The following is a 15,673-nucleotide window of genomic DNA, read 5'->3' on the forward strand; positions in this document are numbered from 1 at the left end:
AATGAATTGTGAACAGTTTTTGTATCTGATGTCTGCCCTGGCATTGGCCTCCGGCACGGCCATGGTCTCCGAAATGTATCCGATAATGAGCCTGCAAGAGCAGACCGGAGAAATGCTGACCATAGCTATTCAATTTTTGGACGAACAACTCGACAAATTGGCCAACCTAAGCGCTGGTGCAGTTAGCTACAAGTAAATCCAGCTGCATCGACAGCTCCATTTGCATATTTTACCCAATCTTTCGCACTCTACAGAGCCTTCGAACTGACCAGCGTGCGGAGCCAGGGTGTTGCGGCCAAGAAATTGACCTACGAAACGGAACTGACAACTGGCCTTGTGACCAAGAAGTGCGATGTGAGAATCTGGCATCAGTTCTGGCTGACAGACAATACGGACATCAAAATCAGCTGCGAAGATGCCGAAAGTCAGGAGTACTTGTTGCACACAAATATCAGTTTTTGAATACGCTTTTGTAACCAGATTATGTGCATGCACAAAATACATTAGATATTGTTCTCAGCTATCCGTAGAATCTCTTAATAAGCTGGACTTATTATGGAAAATTAAAAGCTAGCTTTGAATTCGTAGTGCGATCTATAAAAGCTGGTGCGGCTAACTAGCCCCAATTAGTTCGTGTTTAATTATGAACACTAATATTAATTACTTGGCTCTATTATTTCTGGCCTGCTCTGCAGCCATGAAAGCTGATAACAATACTCCGCTCGAGGGCATGGACGAGGAAATGGAGGACTTGCTGCGAGAGGAAGCTATTGAACTGCTCAAGGAAAGCCTCTCCATAATATCCCAAGAGCATGCAGCTAGCTACGAGTAACACGACGTATTTCTATATATATCCAATATACGTGTATTACAAGGAAATAATTCACTTTTCAGTGTCGCCAAAGTGATCTCCGTCCAGAAACAATATGTCTCGGGCGCCGTCACCATCTTTGTCGGGCAACTGACCGACGGTAAAACTAACAAACAATGCGTTATCACCACCTGGGAGGGTTATCCCAATAATATCAAAATCAAATGCGAAGGCGACGATGCCGAACTCAGCTTCACTCTTTGAAATAATCCTGTGCATAATCTCGGCAAATATTTACATTATTTCAAATAAATGCTTAGCGCAGATCACAGAGTTCTTTACCAATAAATATTATCTCTATTTATAAAAGATTTTTATCTCGAAGAGTTGGAAGTTTTTGTTTCATACTTTTCGGAAAATTCATTCCTGCTTGGTTGGAATTGGGTTTGAATATTTGGTGGGCGAAGTTTCTGATGTAAAATCATTTGCCAAGATCTACGAGAAAACCCATTTGAGAAGTATTTAACCTTTTTCGATAAATACCAGCCAAGGTGGAACATGAGGATAAAAGTTGGCGATCGGCTTCAAAATCTTCAAATCCAGCGCTTTTGGAATTCCCACGCGTAACTGTGAAAAATTGGCGGAAAGTTGGCAACTTTTTTTAATACTAATAGAATTGTTATTGAAATACGGGCAAGGCCGGGCAATACCCTCTATCTGTGTTTATATAAGCATTACAAGTCAATCCACAATTTTATTCTGGAGCTCTGTGATTATTTAAAAAAAATGTATGGTAGTAAATATATCAAAGATTAAAAACCCCGACTTACAAATACGCTGATAGCTGAGGAGAGAGAATTCTGAAGCTCTCTGTGAAGCTGCTGAGTTAAATGAGAATATCTGGAAACACAAAAGAGCTATATCATTTATTTTTACGATGTTGATCAAACTTTGCGGAAAGAAAGAGGCAGAGTGAAAGGTTCTTCACAGTAGCGCTTAGCTTAACACCAATCATTCCTATGTTATATACACTTAGTGCTATAGTAATACTGAGAGACTAGTTAGCAGATATTGTTATACAGATCGAGAATATATATGCATACATTATGTGCGCGCCGCCCTCCGTGCGTTACACATTTCATGACGAACAATGTAAATTTCTTTCTTTCTCAAATGAATGATAACACACTTGTATGTATTACACATATAAGGATCTATATATAAACATCGTGTCATAGTATTTGTCACAACAACACGCTCTCTCGTGGAACCGCGCTCAGAGCGTAAGGTGTATAAAAGGGCCGACTCTGCTGCAGAGAATTTAGTTGATGTGCAGCTTTTGGTCGAACAACAGTTCCAGAAAAAAATAAAATCAGTTAAGATAGAAAACAAAATGTTCGGTTCGAAATTGATTTATCTGACAATCTTGGCACTCGTGTGCGTGCTGGTGGCCAGCGATGAGTCGCCTCCAATTGTGGGCGGTCACAAGGAGCTGAGCGGCGAGGAGCTGGAGAAGGCTGTTGCCAATCTGCACGCCACTCTGGCCAAATTGTCGACTGGCGATGGACCCAACTATGCGTAAGTCTCGAACCTATTCCAATGTTCCTTATACTATGTTTGTTTGCTTTTGTTATAGGGCCACAAAAGTGCTGAAGGTGACAACTCAAGTTGTTGCCGGCACTCTGGACACCTACACCGTGGAGCTGACCAGCGATAATGTGGCCAAGCAGTGCACCGTGAAGATCTGGTCCCAGCCATGGCTCAAGGAGAACGGCACCAATGTGAAAATCGAGTGCCAGGGCGACGATGCCAAGGTGGATCGCACCTGGTAAACTGGCTGATCCGATCTGCTCGGCTCTATTCTAAACAGCATTTGAATAAAATTGAACAGCTCTTTGAGCAAGAGAAACCAGTTTCGTTTCGCATTTAATAGCCGGCATTGAATATTTATTCGAGTGCTCTCTCACATCTTGTTATATACAACACATTTCGTAAATTGTTTAAATTAACAGATGCAAAATAGCAAAAAATAGAAAACGGGGTAGAATTGTGGGTCGAAGATTGAATGCCCTTCTAGACTTGGAATTGCTTTCATACATCAGCTTTTTCCTGTTCGTGATGTAGTTATTTAGTATGTAGTAAGTATTATAGAAGATTGTGTTAACTAAATGCCAAGTTTGGTCTTCGAAGAGTTTACTCACAAAAAGGATATAATAAATGAAAGTCAAATTTCATGAAGAAACTGCGAGAGAAACAGATATAAGGACAGACAGTTGTGGCTAATTCGCGTCGACTGATACTGGATATATAAGTAGCGCTTGGTTATAATATAAATTATTATATTAATTAATTACTTTCTATAATATAATATTCAAATTCACACAGACATGCTGCTCTTATCCCAAAGCAATATCTATACACTAGCTTTGTTTATTGCTCACAAAAATGTTTTTTTTTTTTTTTTAGATCAGGTTTATTCTTCTAATTGAACTCTCAGTTATTTATCGATCGTCTTTAATATTGGTTTATTTTTGCTTTCTTTGATGTTATCGCATCGATACTAATGAAATCCCTAAATACTCCAGACATTCTATTTTATTTACTTTTTCAGTTTAAGAGAACATTTAAATATACATGAAGGGATTGTGATATGGGTTTTAAGTGGTAGGCTTTATTATTACCATGTTATGCTGTCAGGTTGAGTGCATAAATTATTAGAAATATATGGAAACATAAACATAATATATAAAAATAAATTATGTAGGCAGTTCGTTTGTATGAACATGTCTATCTTTGAACCTATAAGAGCTGAAGGATTGAAATTTCGAACTTGTTGCCTCTACGAGGTTTTCCGAGAATCGATAAGTTGCCCCGTTTTCAAGCAATCGATAAAAATCAATATCGATACTAGCTAGTCTTTCTGTTTTTTTTTTTTTAATCTTAACAACATCGGACCCCTATATCATATAGCTGCTATGGGAAAGATTGGTCGGAAAGCAGATTCTGACATTTTCAAAGATATTTTCATAAAGCTCAGAATTTGCAAGCTTCACCATGCTAATATATATGCAAAAGGGAAATGCCTACAAGGGTATTAAATGTGCGGCGTGCCGAAAATATCCTTACTCTTAGCCAATTTATTTGTGAATTTATCTATCATAAAATTTTGGAATATCATATGTATTTTTTATTTATAAAAACCAATCGAAGATTGAATGGCAAAAAGATACAAATTAATTCTTTATAAATGCATTGATTGGGTTTCCTTTAAGTTATATTTTTGCTGCCTTTAAAAACGTCCTTTTTCCAGGTTTGAACATCTCAAACCAAGTTCTATTGCTGCAGCAACAATCTTAAATGCTTGGAATTTTTTATATATTTTATATTTATCAGCTATAAAGTACACTTTTTGTTTTGTTGATTAAGCTTCAAGTCTGTGATAAATCAGTGTCTGTTATTGTTTTATTATTTTCTGACAATATTTTAAGCGATTCTCACACAACAGGTTCTCAGCACATTTGTTCCAGCTGTTGTGCTTATGTAATTGTGCTTTATTCTTCAAGAAAGTCTAAATTAATAAATTCAAACATATTATTATTAGAAATTTTATTAAACATTTTTGTTTTTTCTTAAGTATTTCATACTTATTCAACAAATACTCGGCCTTATTTCGTTTCAAGCAGCACAAAGTTTAAACTCAAGCCAAAACAAAAAAATAATAAAAAACAAAACAATTGATCTTAAAATAAGCCTTTTAATCTTTAAGCAACATTACTTAAACTACATGTCTAAATTGGCAAACATCTTGTGATTATATTAAATGACTAAATTGTCGTGCATGTTGGAGCGCATTCTCTCTCTCTCTTTCTCTTTTTCTCTCCCTCTCTCCTTTTCTCTCTCTCTCTCTCTCGGCAGGAGATAAGTACTCATAAGCGCAGTTGGAGATCGGCTATAAAAGTCGTCGCAGCGGAGAGTCTGCGATTCTTTCTGAAATCGTGCTTTCTCTCGGGCGAAAGAAATTTTGTAAAAAGTGCACTCAAGAAAAGTGGATTTCATTTGCGGCTTTGCCTTGCATTTGTTTCGCCCAAACCACTTGGCGTAAGTGAGCCCCTCCCCCCCTATTTTATCGTCCCTCATTCGAGCTGTTGCACCTATTCTATCCATGTGACCGGAAGCTGTTCTTTTTATTTATTTACTTCTTCACTTTTTAATTGTTTTATTAATGGTTGACAAATTAAAGAGAATAGCAAAATTATAAACTAAAAGCCTAATCAGAATAAGGGAGTTTTTTGCGAATATTATCTCTCACACGTTGGGGGTATTTTATTCTTGAGTATCTATAATACCTTAGAATGTAAATAAGTACAAAAAGAAGCAGAAAAAAGGTGTGAAAAAAGTGAAGAGCATAGAATGTAAAGTTGATAAGGGTATAGATATAATCAACCCACCGACTCGTTGGGGGGAATTTGTTGCCAGTCCGGCAAACTACGCCCCTACTCATAGCTCCTATCGATTTCACGGAAACGTAGCACATTATCGATGCGTTTGCACTTGCAGGCAGACTCAGTCGATTTCTACTGTCTGTGGAATACATATGAACAAAACCATACCCATTAACAAGGGATACAGGGTATAAAAAGATAATCTAGAGTATAAGGTAGACAGACCCCTAATGAGAATTGTATTGCATTGGTCTGCGATCATGAATTGGGCCTGAAAATACTTGGAGCGACAGTTAAACAGATATATACTTAATGTTCTCCAAAGCTAAACAATATGCGACATATGCATGATAAACAATTTATTAGAGTTAATAAAAGAACAGGTACGGATTGATTAGCCGAACAGCTTGTTAAAGCTGGGCTTCAGATTGTTTTGGCTGCTTGCAGTGAGGCTCTTGATCTTGCCAAGCAGCACCTTTCTCTGGTGGGCGGAGTCTCGTCTGCAACGTTGCAGTCTGCGCTGCAGGATCCTTATGCGACGCAATAGACGCCTCCGGGCGGCATTGCCACCGCTGCTGCTCGCAGTGGTGGTGGCTCCAGAGCTAGATGCCGTTGTGGTTGCGGTGGCCGAGCTGGCGGTTGTGGTGCCCGTACTCGCAACTGTGGTGGCCGTACTCGGGGCCGTGGTGGTGGCGGTGGCGCTGCGCTTCACCAGGCAAATGGCCAGAAAGGCACAGCACAAGATAACCGTTTGGATCCTCATCTCAATTCAAATGGTTTGCTTGGAATGTCTTACCATGGGCCACACGCCTCTTTTTATACCCATTTTGCCCAAATACCATTTTATTTACCAGCTCGATTTCCCCATACTTACATTCATCTGTTCGAATTGGGTACACAAGTGTTCCACAACGTTATTCAAATTCTAACGTCTGATATGTAATCAGTTGTTCCGGCTGCACCATTCAAGACTTTCAGTGTCAGCAGTTTCGATACCAATTGAAAGTGCAAGTGGGCAAAAGGCGAATACTTAAAAAAAATAGACCTGTTACCGGATTTCATAATCTACAACATGTTCTACAGCATAGTTCCAGGCTCCTAATACGAAAGGGCAATATATAATTGAGTGTGCCGTCTAGAGTTATTTAATATGGTTTATTTTCAACATGCAAATATTCAAAATTAATATTACGAAAAAGGTTGGGCCTTACCTTATGTTGGTTAATATCACAATATAAATAATAATCATATTCTTCATAATAATACCTAATTGGATGTATCTCAATCTGTATACATAATCAGACAAATGCCAGAAATATCTTAAATACAAATTTCAGCTTAAAACTGTAGATTTCACTTAATCAAAAACCATCGAATAAAAAAAAACCCGCCGTTCTTACTTAGGGATTACGAAATAGGTTTGAATCCAATTAGACAAAGTGTAGATTCCGAAAATTCAATACAGATATTTTCCAAAAAAAGTTTGAGGTCAATCCATAGAAACTTTTTTCATCAATAAAAATCTACTTCCTGGCTTTTATGGTTCGGGCAGTTCGTTGATCACCAATCAGTCAAGCAGTCAATCAGTAAAGCAGTTAGTCAGTCAAACCGTCATTCAGACAATCAGGACAAATCTTTTTATATATAGAGATTATGCTTAATATACATAGGTATTTCAAATACCTATAGTTAGATTAGTTATTAATATCAACCCAAAAAAAAAACAAGACACAAAATATCGACATAAAACTGAGCACTTCATATAATAGACAAAAGCTGTGCGCTATAAAACGTGCAGCTGTGTTAAGTGAAACATAATGTAGCCTAACATTAGGCGCTTGCTTTTATCTATGCTTAGCATAAGGCTGAGGTTTACAATTGCTCTAAAACCAAGACGATTTTTTGTTGCTGCTGTAACTCAAGTCTACCAGGCGGCAGTAGACAATATATTCTTTTTGGCAGTCTACGTTGCTAAGTATCTATAGATGCGTCAATAAAGTATTATTTATAAAATATTAAAACGATCGATCGAAGATTGTGTTTTAGTATGAAATACCTATTTGCCTTAAGGGTTACCTTAACCTATACTGGCTTTTGTGCGCTCTTACAGACCTCCCAGAAAATATATGTTATTCCTATGAACACCATACTATGACTGCAACGAAAAATGTGTGTGTGTTTTGAAATGTCATATCTACGCGCGGATATTTGTCTTTTGCAGAGCGGCGGACCTATGTCGTTTTCAAACGTCATATAGAGATATATGTACATATGTCTCTGCTCGTTTTAAAAAGTTTTTGTCGTCAAAACGACATAATCTCGCGAACGGAGAGCGGATTTATGTCGTTCAAACGCCATATATCTTGGCGCGGAGATATATGTATTGAAAAATTCGGGGTAACGACATATATCCGCGGCTCTCCGCGTGGAGGTATGTCGTTTTGAAACGTAATATGTACGCGCGGTTATTTATTTTTATTTATTATTTCGCTTCAAAACGACATAATCTCGACATGATCGCGGAGTTATGTCGTTTTCAAACGTCATATCAGAAGCAACAGAACATTCAGTTACCTCAGGAAACACCGGTTTTAATCATGTATTCTTTAATATCGATAAAATGAAGAATTATAATTAACAGCTAACCCACAAGGACACGTATGTTGCGATTTCTGCGGCTTCCGTTGCGACGGCTTGAGGAACGCGCATTACCATTGTTGACGCGAATGCGACGCACATTTGTGTACCTCAAATTGCTGATACGCACCGTCTTCCGGTTGGAGCCGAGTGAGACGGTGCTTGCCGTTGTTGTTGTTGTTGTTGTTGCCGTGGCTGTGGTGGTGCAGTCGGTATTATTGGCATTGCTGGCATCCGTGCAGTCGGTGCAGTTGGTCAGGACCGTTGATGAACAGGCGACCGAATCGCAGCTCCTGATGTGCAACATGGCCAAAATGACACAGCCCAGCGCAATTGTGAAGGTTCTCATGATTTTGACAGACTTCTTAGGGAATTCCTCAAATAACTTGTGATGTCGTTTAGCCAGAAAGCAGCGGTTTTTATAGCTAACACTTTACCTTGCTAGATTATTGGCAAATATGTTCAGCTGTGCCGAGTCTATTATACGAATTGGCAAAATAAAAGCACGTGTGACCTTCAGCCAACACTCCGCAAAAGAGCGAAATTTAAAGATTTGTGCTCTGTCAACAAGGCTACAACTTAAACTTTGCATATGCTAAAAAAAATATGTTCCATTATGTTAACTTGTGTATTTAACCCACTTGCCTCTACGATTATTTAAAATGTTTAAGCAACAATAAGCTAGAAGCTCTCTGAATTTAATTAAAAACAATGTTTTATTTGTTAAGTAATAAATTGTTAACACTAAATAACTGATCCAAAGTATTATCCCCTGACAACGCGTACGTTGGCTCCACTGCGGCGATTCTTGTTTCCACGTCGCACGTTTCCACGTCGCACATTTCCACGTCGCACATTTCCACGTCGCACATTTCCACGTCGCACATTTCCACGTCGCACATTTCCACGGCTCGCGTTTGCACGTCTCACGTTGCGGCGTCCAGTGCTGCTGCCTGAGGTGTTTCCATTGCGATTAGCGCGAACGCGACGCACATTTGTGTACCTCAGATTGGTAACGCGCACAGTTCTCCCACCATTTCCCGTTCCAGTGCCGGTTGTTCCAGTGCCAGTTGTTCCAGTGCCGGTTGTTGCAGCCTCTGTTGTTGTCGTTGTTGTTGTTGTCACACAATCCACATGGTTTTCATTGCCCGCAGCCTCACAGTCGGTGCATCCAGCTGGCAAATTGGGATCAAAAGATGTGCAGGCGACCGCCTCGCTGTTCCTCACATGGAAACTGGCCAAAATGGCAAGGCTCAGGACAATTGTTGTAGCTCTCATGTTATTTTTGTTGGTTTTTCGATTGTTGCTGCAGAGAAGCGTTTAAGATATTGATATGGAATATCTTCGACACATCGCCTTTTATAGCCAAAAATATTGATGGATTCTTTGCGCAAAATGTGCGCAGCTGTTTAAAGTTATTTAATAAAGTTTGATAACTCGTCAAATTAGGCGTCGATTTGCAGGCAAATATATTATTGAATAGAACAAATAATACGCATCTTTTTCAAACAGATCACCTTCAGTTAGTTGAATAACCAAAATCAAACAAATTAACAAAAATGTGCACCTTGAGCGTTTAATTGCTTATAAATCAGCATTGATAAACTTTGGGTAAAAGTATCTGAAAGGCTTACTTTAACAGATTTTTACATTACATTTAATACTGATTTTTTCAGTAATTTTTCATGTAATTATTTAAGTTTTTTATATGTTTTTCTCCAGTCATACAAATTTGTACAAGAATTATCTGAAAGGCTTACTTTAACAGATTTTTACATTACATTTAATACTGATTTTTTCAGTGAATTTTCATGTAATTATTTAAGTTTTTTAAATGTTTTCCTCTAGTCATACAAATTTTGTAAGCCTCAAAAATCAAATGAAAAATATTCTCTTTCTCGCCAATTAACTTTGTAATTTACCGTGAGAGTTTCCAATGAATGAGCTTTTGTATCTCCATATAGTTTTAATTATTATGACGTCACCTGCACTTTCAGAGCAAAGCGGAGACAATGCCAGTTGGCCTTATGCGATTCGTTTCAGTTGGAGTTGAAGCCGATCTCTGAGCGGTTCAGCCATGGACTTTACTGCGAATATTTGTTTGTACTCGATGCTCGTGCTACTTGCACGGCAAACGGTGAGTATTCCAACTGCGTCTATAATGCAGCATATTATAATATATAATATAGTTAAATTAATTGTGAAACTTGTGCAGCTATCGATTTGTATACCACCCAACCACTGCATTGAGGACGTAAGTGCGCAGCTTAATTTGCATTCGGTTGTAGTTTTTGCATTCATCCCACTTGCAGATGGACTATAGCGATGCCAAGGAACGATTTGGCTATGTACTTGCGAAATATGCCGAGCTGCAAATGAAAATTGGTGGAGTGCCTCTGGGGTAAGTTTTGAGCTGGCATTAAAATTATGCAGACACATTGAGAATTTTCGACGCCGTCGACCGCAGTTTGCATGGCAAGCTTGTCACGCACGGCAACATCGAGGAGCAGCATATAGTGTTTCAGCTGATGGACAACACGCCGCACGACGTCATTCAGAGCTGCGTGTTCGTGGTTACCAATGCTCCGGGTGAGTGCGAGTCAATTGTGACTGTCTGCAACACATTCCTGGGGCGCACACCGCGGCCTCTGCTGGAGCGCAAGCCATTGACGGTCTGCGAGGATGGCGTGCGCGAGGCGGAACTGGATATGGAAGAGGAAGAGGAACCGGATGCCGAGGAGGACACTGAGGTTGCCAATGAGGGCAAAGAAGCAACGTCAGCCACGGCAGCCACGGCAACGGATGTCGATGTGACCAGCGACAATGAGCTCATCTAGACCTTTGAACATATGGATTAATTCGTGTTAGCTTGGGCGAAGCCCTAACAATCTCTCTATTCAAATGATTTCCATAAAATGTAGAAAAGTTTCAAATTGAATCCAGTTTCATAAGCATATAATAAACTATTTAAGCCCTAATACATATTCAAAACTTGCCTAAAAGTATACCAAAAATTGAAACAAATAATTGAAATCTTAAATCGGTCAAAGTCAAAGTTATACGGCTTAACGGATTTTGGTCAAGATCACAGCACTTAACAAACGGTTGCTCTTAAGGAAGAGCAACAACTTTTTCCATGCCTTTAATTCCGTTAACCGCCAGCCCACAAAAAATGGCGCCTGCGCCGCAGACACAGTCAAAGAGCACGCTCTTAGCATTGAGGCACAGTGGTCTGATATATGCAAAAATATTTTTATTCAGTATTTCCAGCAAGTGGTCTTTCTGAAAAGCCTGACTTGACGGAGAATATAACTCACGCACATAATTGTGTTTAAAAATATTTAGTATAATACAAAATTAAACAAAAATTTGTTTTAAGCTCGTTAAGTTTTAAATCGAATTGAATTCGCTTTCCGGTTGTTTTGTGTGTGCACAAAATGTTAACAATTCGGCAGCACTGTTGCAGTCATTGCCACCACCCCCATCCACGTGAGAAGACTGGGAGAGCGCTTTAAAATGAGCGCGAATCGGAGCAGCGGCGTGTGCCAAATAACAGTAAACAAACGTAGCACATGCTACGCCGACGTAAGCTGCTGCCGCTGCTGCTGCCGCGGCTGCCTTCGCTGCTGCCGTCGCTGCTGCTGCTGCTGGCTACGCATCGCCCTATCAGTTGATGTCTGGCGCCAAAGCGAACTGGAGCAACGAAAAGACAACAATAGCAGCGCTCAGAACTAATAAGCTGCAGAGAGAGAGCCAGAGCATTTGCAAGAGAGAAAAAGAGAGTATGTGAACCAAAACGTCTACAGGGCAGCAGAAGTATATGTGTATGGGAGAGAGAAAGAGAGAGCGACAGAGAGAGAGAAAGAAATAACCCATTTGGGTACGTTGTAATTTAGCAAGACCCGCACAGAATTTTTGGTGGCAAACGGCGCTCAGTGCTCAACGTGTCGTCGTGCTGTGAAAAAGTCGTACTGGAAATTGGGCAGCTCTCTGACAGCGCTAGTCCACCCACCGCCAGCTGCTCGAACCTCAAGCTGCTGCTACACTACGTATGCGGAATTGCCGCCGGTTGTAAAACAGCAGAGCAAACAGTTTTGCATAATATCTATAGCAAATATAAATAACAAATAAAAGCAACAGCAAGCGAATTAGTGTTTGAACGCAATCAACAGTTTAGTGTAAATATTAAAAAAAAAAACAAAAAAACATAAACAACAACAACAACAACAATAATAACAAACAAATGCTTGTGAAGTGCAGCGTAAAGCGATTTGTCGCATTTTTCTAATTCACATTCACCCGCAATTTCCGCAGCCAAAACGCCGCTCGTGTTATCAGGTAGGCAGAATAATTGACAGCAACAAAAACCAACAAAAACAATAATAATAAAAAACAATAACAAAGTCAGGCAGAGACGTCACAAAATACTTGAAATTGTAAAGCAAAAGCAATTTGCGGCGAAATGTGACTGCATTTGCTTTTGACGCCAGCGTCGCTGTCGACGCATATGTGCTTGTGGTGTGTGTGTGTGTGAGTGTGTTTAATAGGTGAGTAGCTTTTGTTATTATGTGCGTGTGTTTGAATTTATCTACAGCTCAGCTCAGCTGTCGGTTTAATTGCAGCTTTAGCTGTGTTTGTGGTTTTGCGTAAACAAAGCGACCAAACATAAATACAAACAACAAAACAAAAAGTCAAACACACGCACATATTCACAACAAGTCTCACGAATTAGTGGACCAAAGCAAAGCAAAACCCCCGATGAGAAAATTACAATATTTTTACCCTTGACTGCAAATGCGTTATATTGGCGAGGGGCTGGTGCTGCGGCTGGGGCTGCGGCTGCGGCTGGGGCTGGGGCTGGTGCCTAAAAGCACTTTACTTTTGAACAACTTTTTCGCCTCAAATTTCATAAATATAAATAAAACGCAGCGACTCTTTTTGTTTTTTTTTTTTTCTGGCGAACACGTAAATTACATTTTAAAATTGTTTTCACACATTTTCTTTTTTTCGCTTCATTTTCTTTTTGTGTCTCTTGCGCGCGCCAATTTTCTTGTTGCCCTTTTGGAGACCCGCCAAACGGTCGAAGTTCCCTCCCCAGGCCGACGGTGAGTCAAGTCAGTCCGTTAGTCAAATCCATTAAGTTTATTTTGTATTTTTGTTTTTGTTTTATGTACAGAACGTTGCCCCATGTCAAGCACATCTGTCTGGCCAAACAACAGATCTCTTACTCTTCACTTTATTTTTTAAGGACTTTTAGGCGTAACATAACTTGTTGACCTATTTAGTATCTATTTGTAATTTTTTGCTTGCATAAGACTTCATTTAATTCCCAAATAACTGATGCTTTAATGGACAGCTACAAATTGGTCAAGAACCGTTTGAGCCACTTAATTTTAACCCTTAATTCTCTCATTTTAAGAGCTTAGAACCTAACCTTTAATTAAGATCGCCTAGATAAATAGCCTTGCTATGCTATGGCATTAACTCAATTATAAAGTTAAACATATCTTACTTTATTTTTTAGTAAGGGTCTAGGCTCTTACAATTTGCTAAGTGTATTAGGTTCAGCCGTAGGCCATAAAAGGTGCTTTCCGGCTACACTTCTCAACTTTCCCATAGGTCCATTTCGATTCCTCTTTTTTTTACTCATTCGTATATGCGTTTTATGCTCATTCGCTGAAGCCGGCGCGTGTTTCTGTCGTTTGCCGCCGTCCCTCGCCATAGAAATGTACACACATACATGCATACATACATACATACATACGTGCATGTATGTCCTATTCCTCAACTTAGCAGAGAGCTGGACTGTCTGTCGTTCATTGGCTTTGTGCGGTCCGCAGGCGGATATTTGTTTTTTTGTTATTGTTCCTTCATTCTCATCAGCGCCCTTTTTGCCTGCGTCGCCCTTCCTGCCCACTCGCCTCGCCTCCTTTGCCGCGGTTCCATCATCGGCCATAAAATGGTGTCTCTGCGCACATTTCGCTAGTCGCATTCGCATCTGTGACAGGCTTTGGCTTGGTTTAACCTTGCCTTGCCTCTGATTTGATGGCGCACACCGTGCGCACCCTGTGCCCATCGGCCTCTGTCAGATACATTTACGCAATTTTATTTTGTTCGACAATTTCTTACGCATTGCTTGCTCTCGATTTTTGGCCGTGTGTAGCCGTTTGGGCCAATTTTTTTTGTTTGATTTGCTTTTTGGGCTGCTTTTGCCAACTTCATTTAATCAGCAATTCATTTATTAAAACGCCACGGCTGAAAGCCAGCCAATTTTGATTGACCTTGAAGTATTTTCTTTTGGTTTATTGATTCAGTTAGCTGTCATGCATGTTGATCAAATTGCCGCTAATTTGCTGTCGTCTTACCAAATTGTTGCCTGACATAAATTCATGTCTATTTAATTGCTTTTATCGCACTTTTTTTACAGACGCTTTTTTGAAAGCTTCCAGAACGATAAAATAATGAATTTAGGATAAAAAAGACCTTTTGATTAAATGTACGGTAAATTGATTAACGGTACGCACCAACACCTCGCAGCCAGGTTCCAAATTCATGGTTTTTTGCATCTTATCTTGTAATGTCATTTACTTTTAAAACTATAATCGAATTCTGGATTTTTAAAGATTTTTACAAACTCAATGATTAGATCTTACTCTTAAGCTTATTTCATTTAAAGTCTAACATTTTAAAAGAAGATGTGATTCGCTTTTGGCTTCGGTTTTTTTAAGTTTTGGGCTTGAAAGTAGTCAGAATTAAAAGTTAATAAACAACATGAGGATTAATCGAAAAAACGCATAAGGTTGTCCCTAAACTAATGAAGCCGGCTGTAATATTTAACAGCTAAGTTAAAAGCAAGTTGCGTATACGCTCCGTGTAGCTCATTTAACAAGCAATCGCTGCCATCAAATATTGCTCATAAATATGTTTAGAAAAAAAATTGCATTTCAAGCTGAAGCACAGAAGCTATTAATATTGACCCGAGATTCGAAAAAAAAACTTTGCTGAGTGGCATACAACAGTTGAGGGATGCCTTATGAAAGGCAGCCGCTGTCGCCATTGCCGCGGAGAATCCTTGGCCAGGGAAACAACCTGGTCGCTGTTCGCCTGCCGTTCCGCAGGAGGCGCTGTCTGACTTTTAGCTGCCACATTTTTGTGTTATTTTTGGCTTTTTATTTTATTTTTTACTTTTAAGTTTCGTGTTATTCCATTTGGCTCGGAGACGCCACTGAGAGCAACGCGAAAAACTTCATCTTTGCCCGTTTTGTGTGGCGGCGCTTATCCATCTTACCCGATTTTTAGCCGTGCTTTTCTCGCCAATCCTGTCGATAGCTGTAGAGCTGCTGCTACTTCATTTTCTTGGCTTTGCGCTTTTGTGTACAGGCCCCGACTGGCTTTTAGTTGTTGCCTTTGACTTGGCCACCACTTGAGGTTTTTATTCTGATTCTCTTTGCGGGATAACAAGTATTGAAGTGGATAAGCCGCTCGACTATATATACCTAGACTATTTATGCATTTTGTAAGAATTGTGCTGAATTGCGATGCCCGGACTGCTGATACGAAACTTCTTCAAGTTTGATAGAGTGCTTAAGTGTGTATAGTAGTTAAAAAACGCAAAATGGTTTTACATAATTTCCAAATTTTATTTTTCAATGAGCTTTGCCAAATGATGCTTACAAGAAAACCTATTCTCTGTGCGCTCGTTTGCGCTTCACCGTGCAACACATAAATTTTTTGCAGCACAGTTTCTTTTTCCTGCGATAACCCTCCCTTTTTGCACACATAT

The 15,673-nt window shown here is 39.5% G+C and overlaps 6 protein-coding genes across 7 annotated transcripts in view; 4 read left to right on the plus strand and 2 right to left on the minus strand.

Annotated features, from left to right (window-relative positions):
- The first annotated feature begins 1 nt into the window (after position 1).
- Positions 2 to 1,174, plus strand: LOC6630939 (cystatin-like protein). 2 transcript variants are annotated; one of them, XM_070207616.1, is made up of 3 exons: positions 52 to 192; positions 255 to 828; positions 895 to 1,174. In XM_070207616.1, the coding sequence occupies exons 2-3, from the start codon at positions 644 to 646 to the stop codon at positions 1,073 to 1,075; spliced, it is 366 nt and encodes a 121-aa protein (XP_070063717.1). In that variant the 5' UTR covers positions 52 to 192; positions 255 to 643; the 3' UTR covers positions 1,076 to 1,174. The 2 variants fall into 2 exon arrangements, with proteins under 2 accessions (XP_002054041.3, XP_070063717.1); XM_002054005.4 differs by lacking the exon at positions 895 to 1,174 and having other exon boundaries at positions 2 to 192; positions 255 to 523.
- A 955-nt stretch (positions 1,175 to 2,129) lies between these two features.
- Positions 2,130 to 2,720, plus strand: LOC6630360 (cystatin-like protein). The gene is made up of 2 exons (XM_002054004.4): positions 2,130 to 2,389; positions 2,448 to 2,720. The coding sequence occupies exons 1-2, from the start codon at positions 2,205 to 2,207 to the stop codon at positions 2,641 to 2,643; spliced, it is 381 nt and encodes a 126-aa protein (XP_002054040.1). The 5' UTR covers positions 2,130 to 2,204; the 3' UTR covers positions 2,644 to 2,720.
- Positions 2,721 to 7,894: 5,174 nt separating this feature from the next.
- LOC6630358 (ras guanine nucleotide exchange factor B) lies at positions 7,895 to 8,240 on the minus strand. The gene has a single exon (XM_002054002.2). It carries the CDS (start codon positions 8,237 to 8,239, stop codon positions 7,895 to 7,897), a length of 345 nt encoding a protein of 114 aa, XP_002054038.1. The 5' UTR covers position 8,240.
- Positions 8,241 to 8,655: 415 nt separating this feature from the next.
- LOC6630357 (uncharacterized) lies at positions 8,656 to 9,168 on the minus strand. Its single transcript, XM_002054001.1, has one exon. The coding sequence runs from the start codon at positions 9,166 to 9,168 to the stop codon at positions 8,656 to 8,658; it is 513 nt and encodes a 170-aa protein (XP_002054037.1).
- A 755-nt stretch (positions 9,169 to 9,923) lies between these two features.
- On the plus strand, positions 9,924 to 10,868 carry LOC6630356 (uncharacterized). Its single transcript, XM_002054000.4, has 4 exons — positions 9,924 to 10,027; positions 10,106 to 10,144; positions 10,203 to 10,291; positions 10,358 to 10,868. Exons 1-4 carry the CDS (start codon positions 9,968 to 9,970, stop codon positions 10,725 to 10,727), a joined length of 558 nt encoding a protein of 185 aa, XP_002054036.1. The 5' UTR covers positions 9,924 to 9,967; the 3' UTR covers positions 10,728 to 10,868.
- Positions 10,869 to 11,585: 717 nt separating this feature from the next.
- Positions 11,586 to 15,673, plus strand: part of Pde6 (phosphodiesterase 6) — a 61,603-nt gene continuing 57,515 nt past the window's right edge. The window contains exon 1 of the mRNA XM_032439565.2: positions 11,586 to 12,228. The gene's annotated coding sequence lies outside the window, so the exon portion shown is untranslated. The remainder of the gene's footprint in view (positions 12,229 to 15,673) is intronic.

This window comes from Drosophila virilis, chromosome 2 (assembly GCF_030788295.1).
Source record: "Drosophila virilis strain 15010-1051.87 chromosome 2, Dvir_AGI_RSII-ME, whole genome shotgun sequence".
Taxonomy (NCBI): Eukaryota; Metazoa; Arthropoda; class Insecta; order Diptera; family Drosophilidae; genus Drosophila; species Drosophila virilis.

Coding starts and splice junctions, on each gene's coding strand:
- LOC6630939 (XM_002054005.4), top strand. CDS start 2: ATGAATTGTGAACAGTTTTTGTATCTGATGTCTGCCCTGGCATTGGCC. Junction 193..254: donor GCTGGTGCAGTTAGCTACAA/GTAAATCCAGCT, acceptor CGCACTCTACAG/AGCCTTCGAACTGACCAGCG.
- LOC6630360 (XM_002054004.4), top strand. CDS start 2,205: ATGTTCGGTTCGAAATTGATTTATCTGACAATCTTGGCACTCGTGTGC. Junction 2,390..2,447: donor GGCGATGGACCCAACTATGC/GTAAGTCTCGAA, acceptor CTTTTGTTATAG/GGCCACAAAAGTGCTGAAGG.
- LOC6630358 (XM_002054002.2), bottom strand. CDS start 8,239: ATGAGAACCTTCACAATTGCGCTGGGCTGTGTCATTTTGGCCATGTTG.
- LOC6630357 (XM_002054001.1), bottom strand. CDS start 9,168: ATGAGAGCTACAACAATTGTCCTGAGCCTTGCCATTTTGGCCAGTTTC.
- LOC6630356 (XM_002054000.4), top strand. CDS start 9,968: ATGGACTTTACTGCGAATATTTGTTTGTACTCGATGCTCGTGCTACTT. Junction 10,028..10,105: donor TGCTACTTGCACGGCAAACG/GTGAGTATTCCA, acceptor AAACTTGTGCAG/CTATCGATTTGTATACCACC. Junction 10,145..10,202: donor CCAACCACTGCATTGAGGAC/GTAAGTGCGCAG, acceptor TCCCACTTGCAG/ATGGACTATAGCGATGCCAA.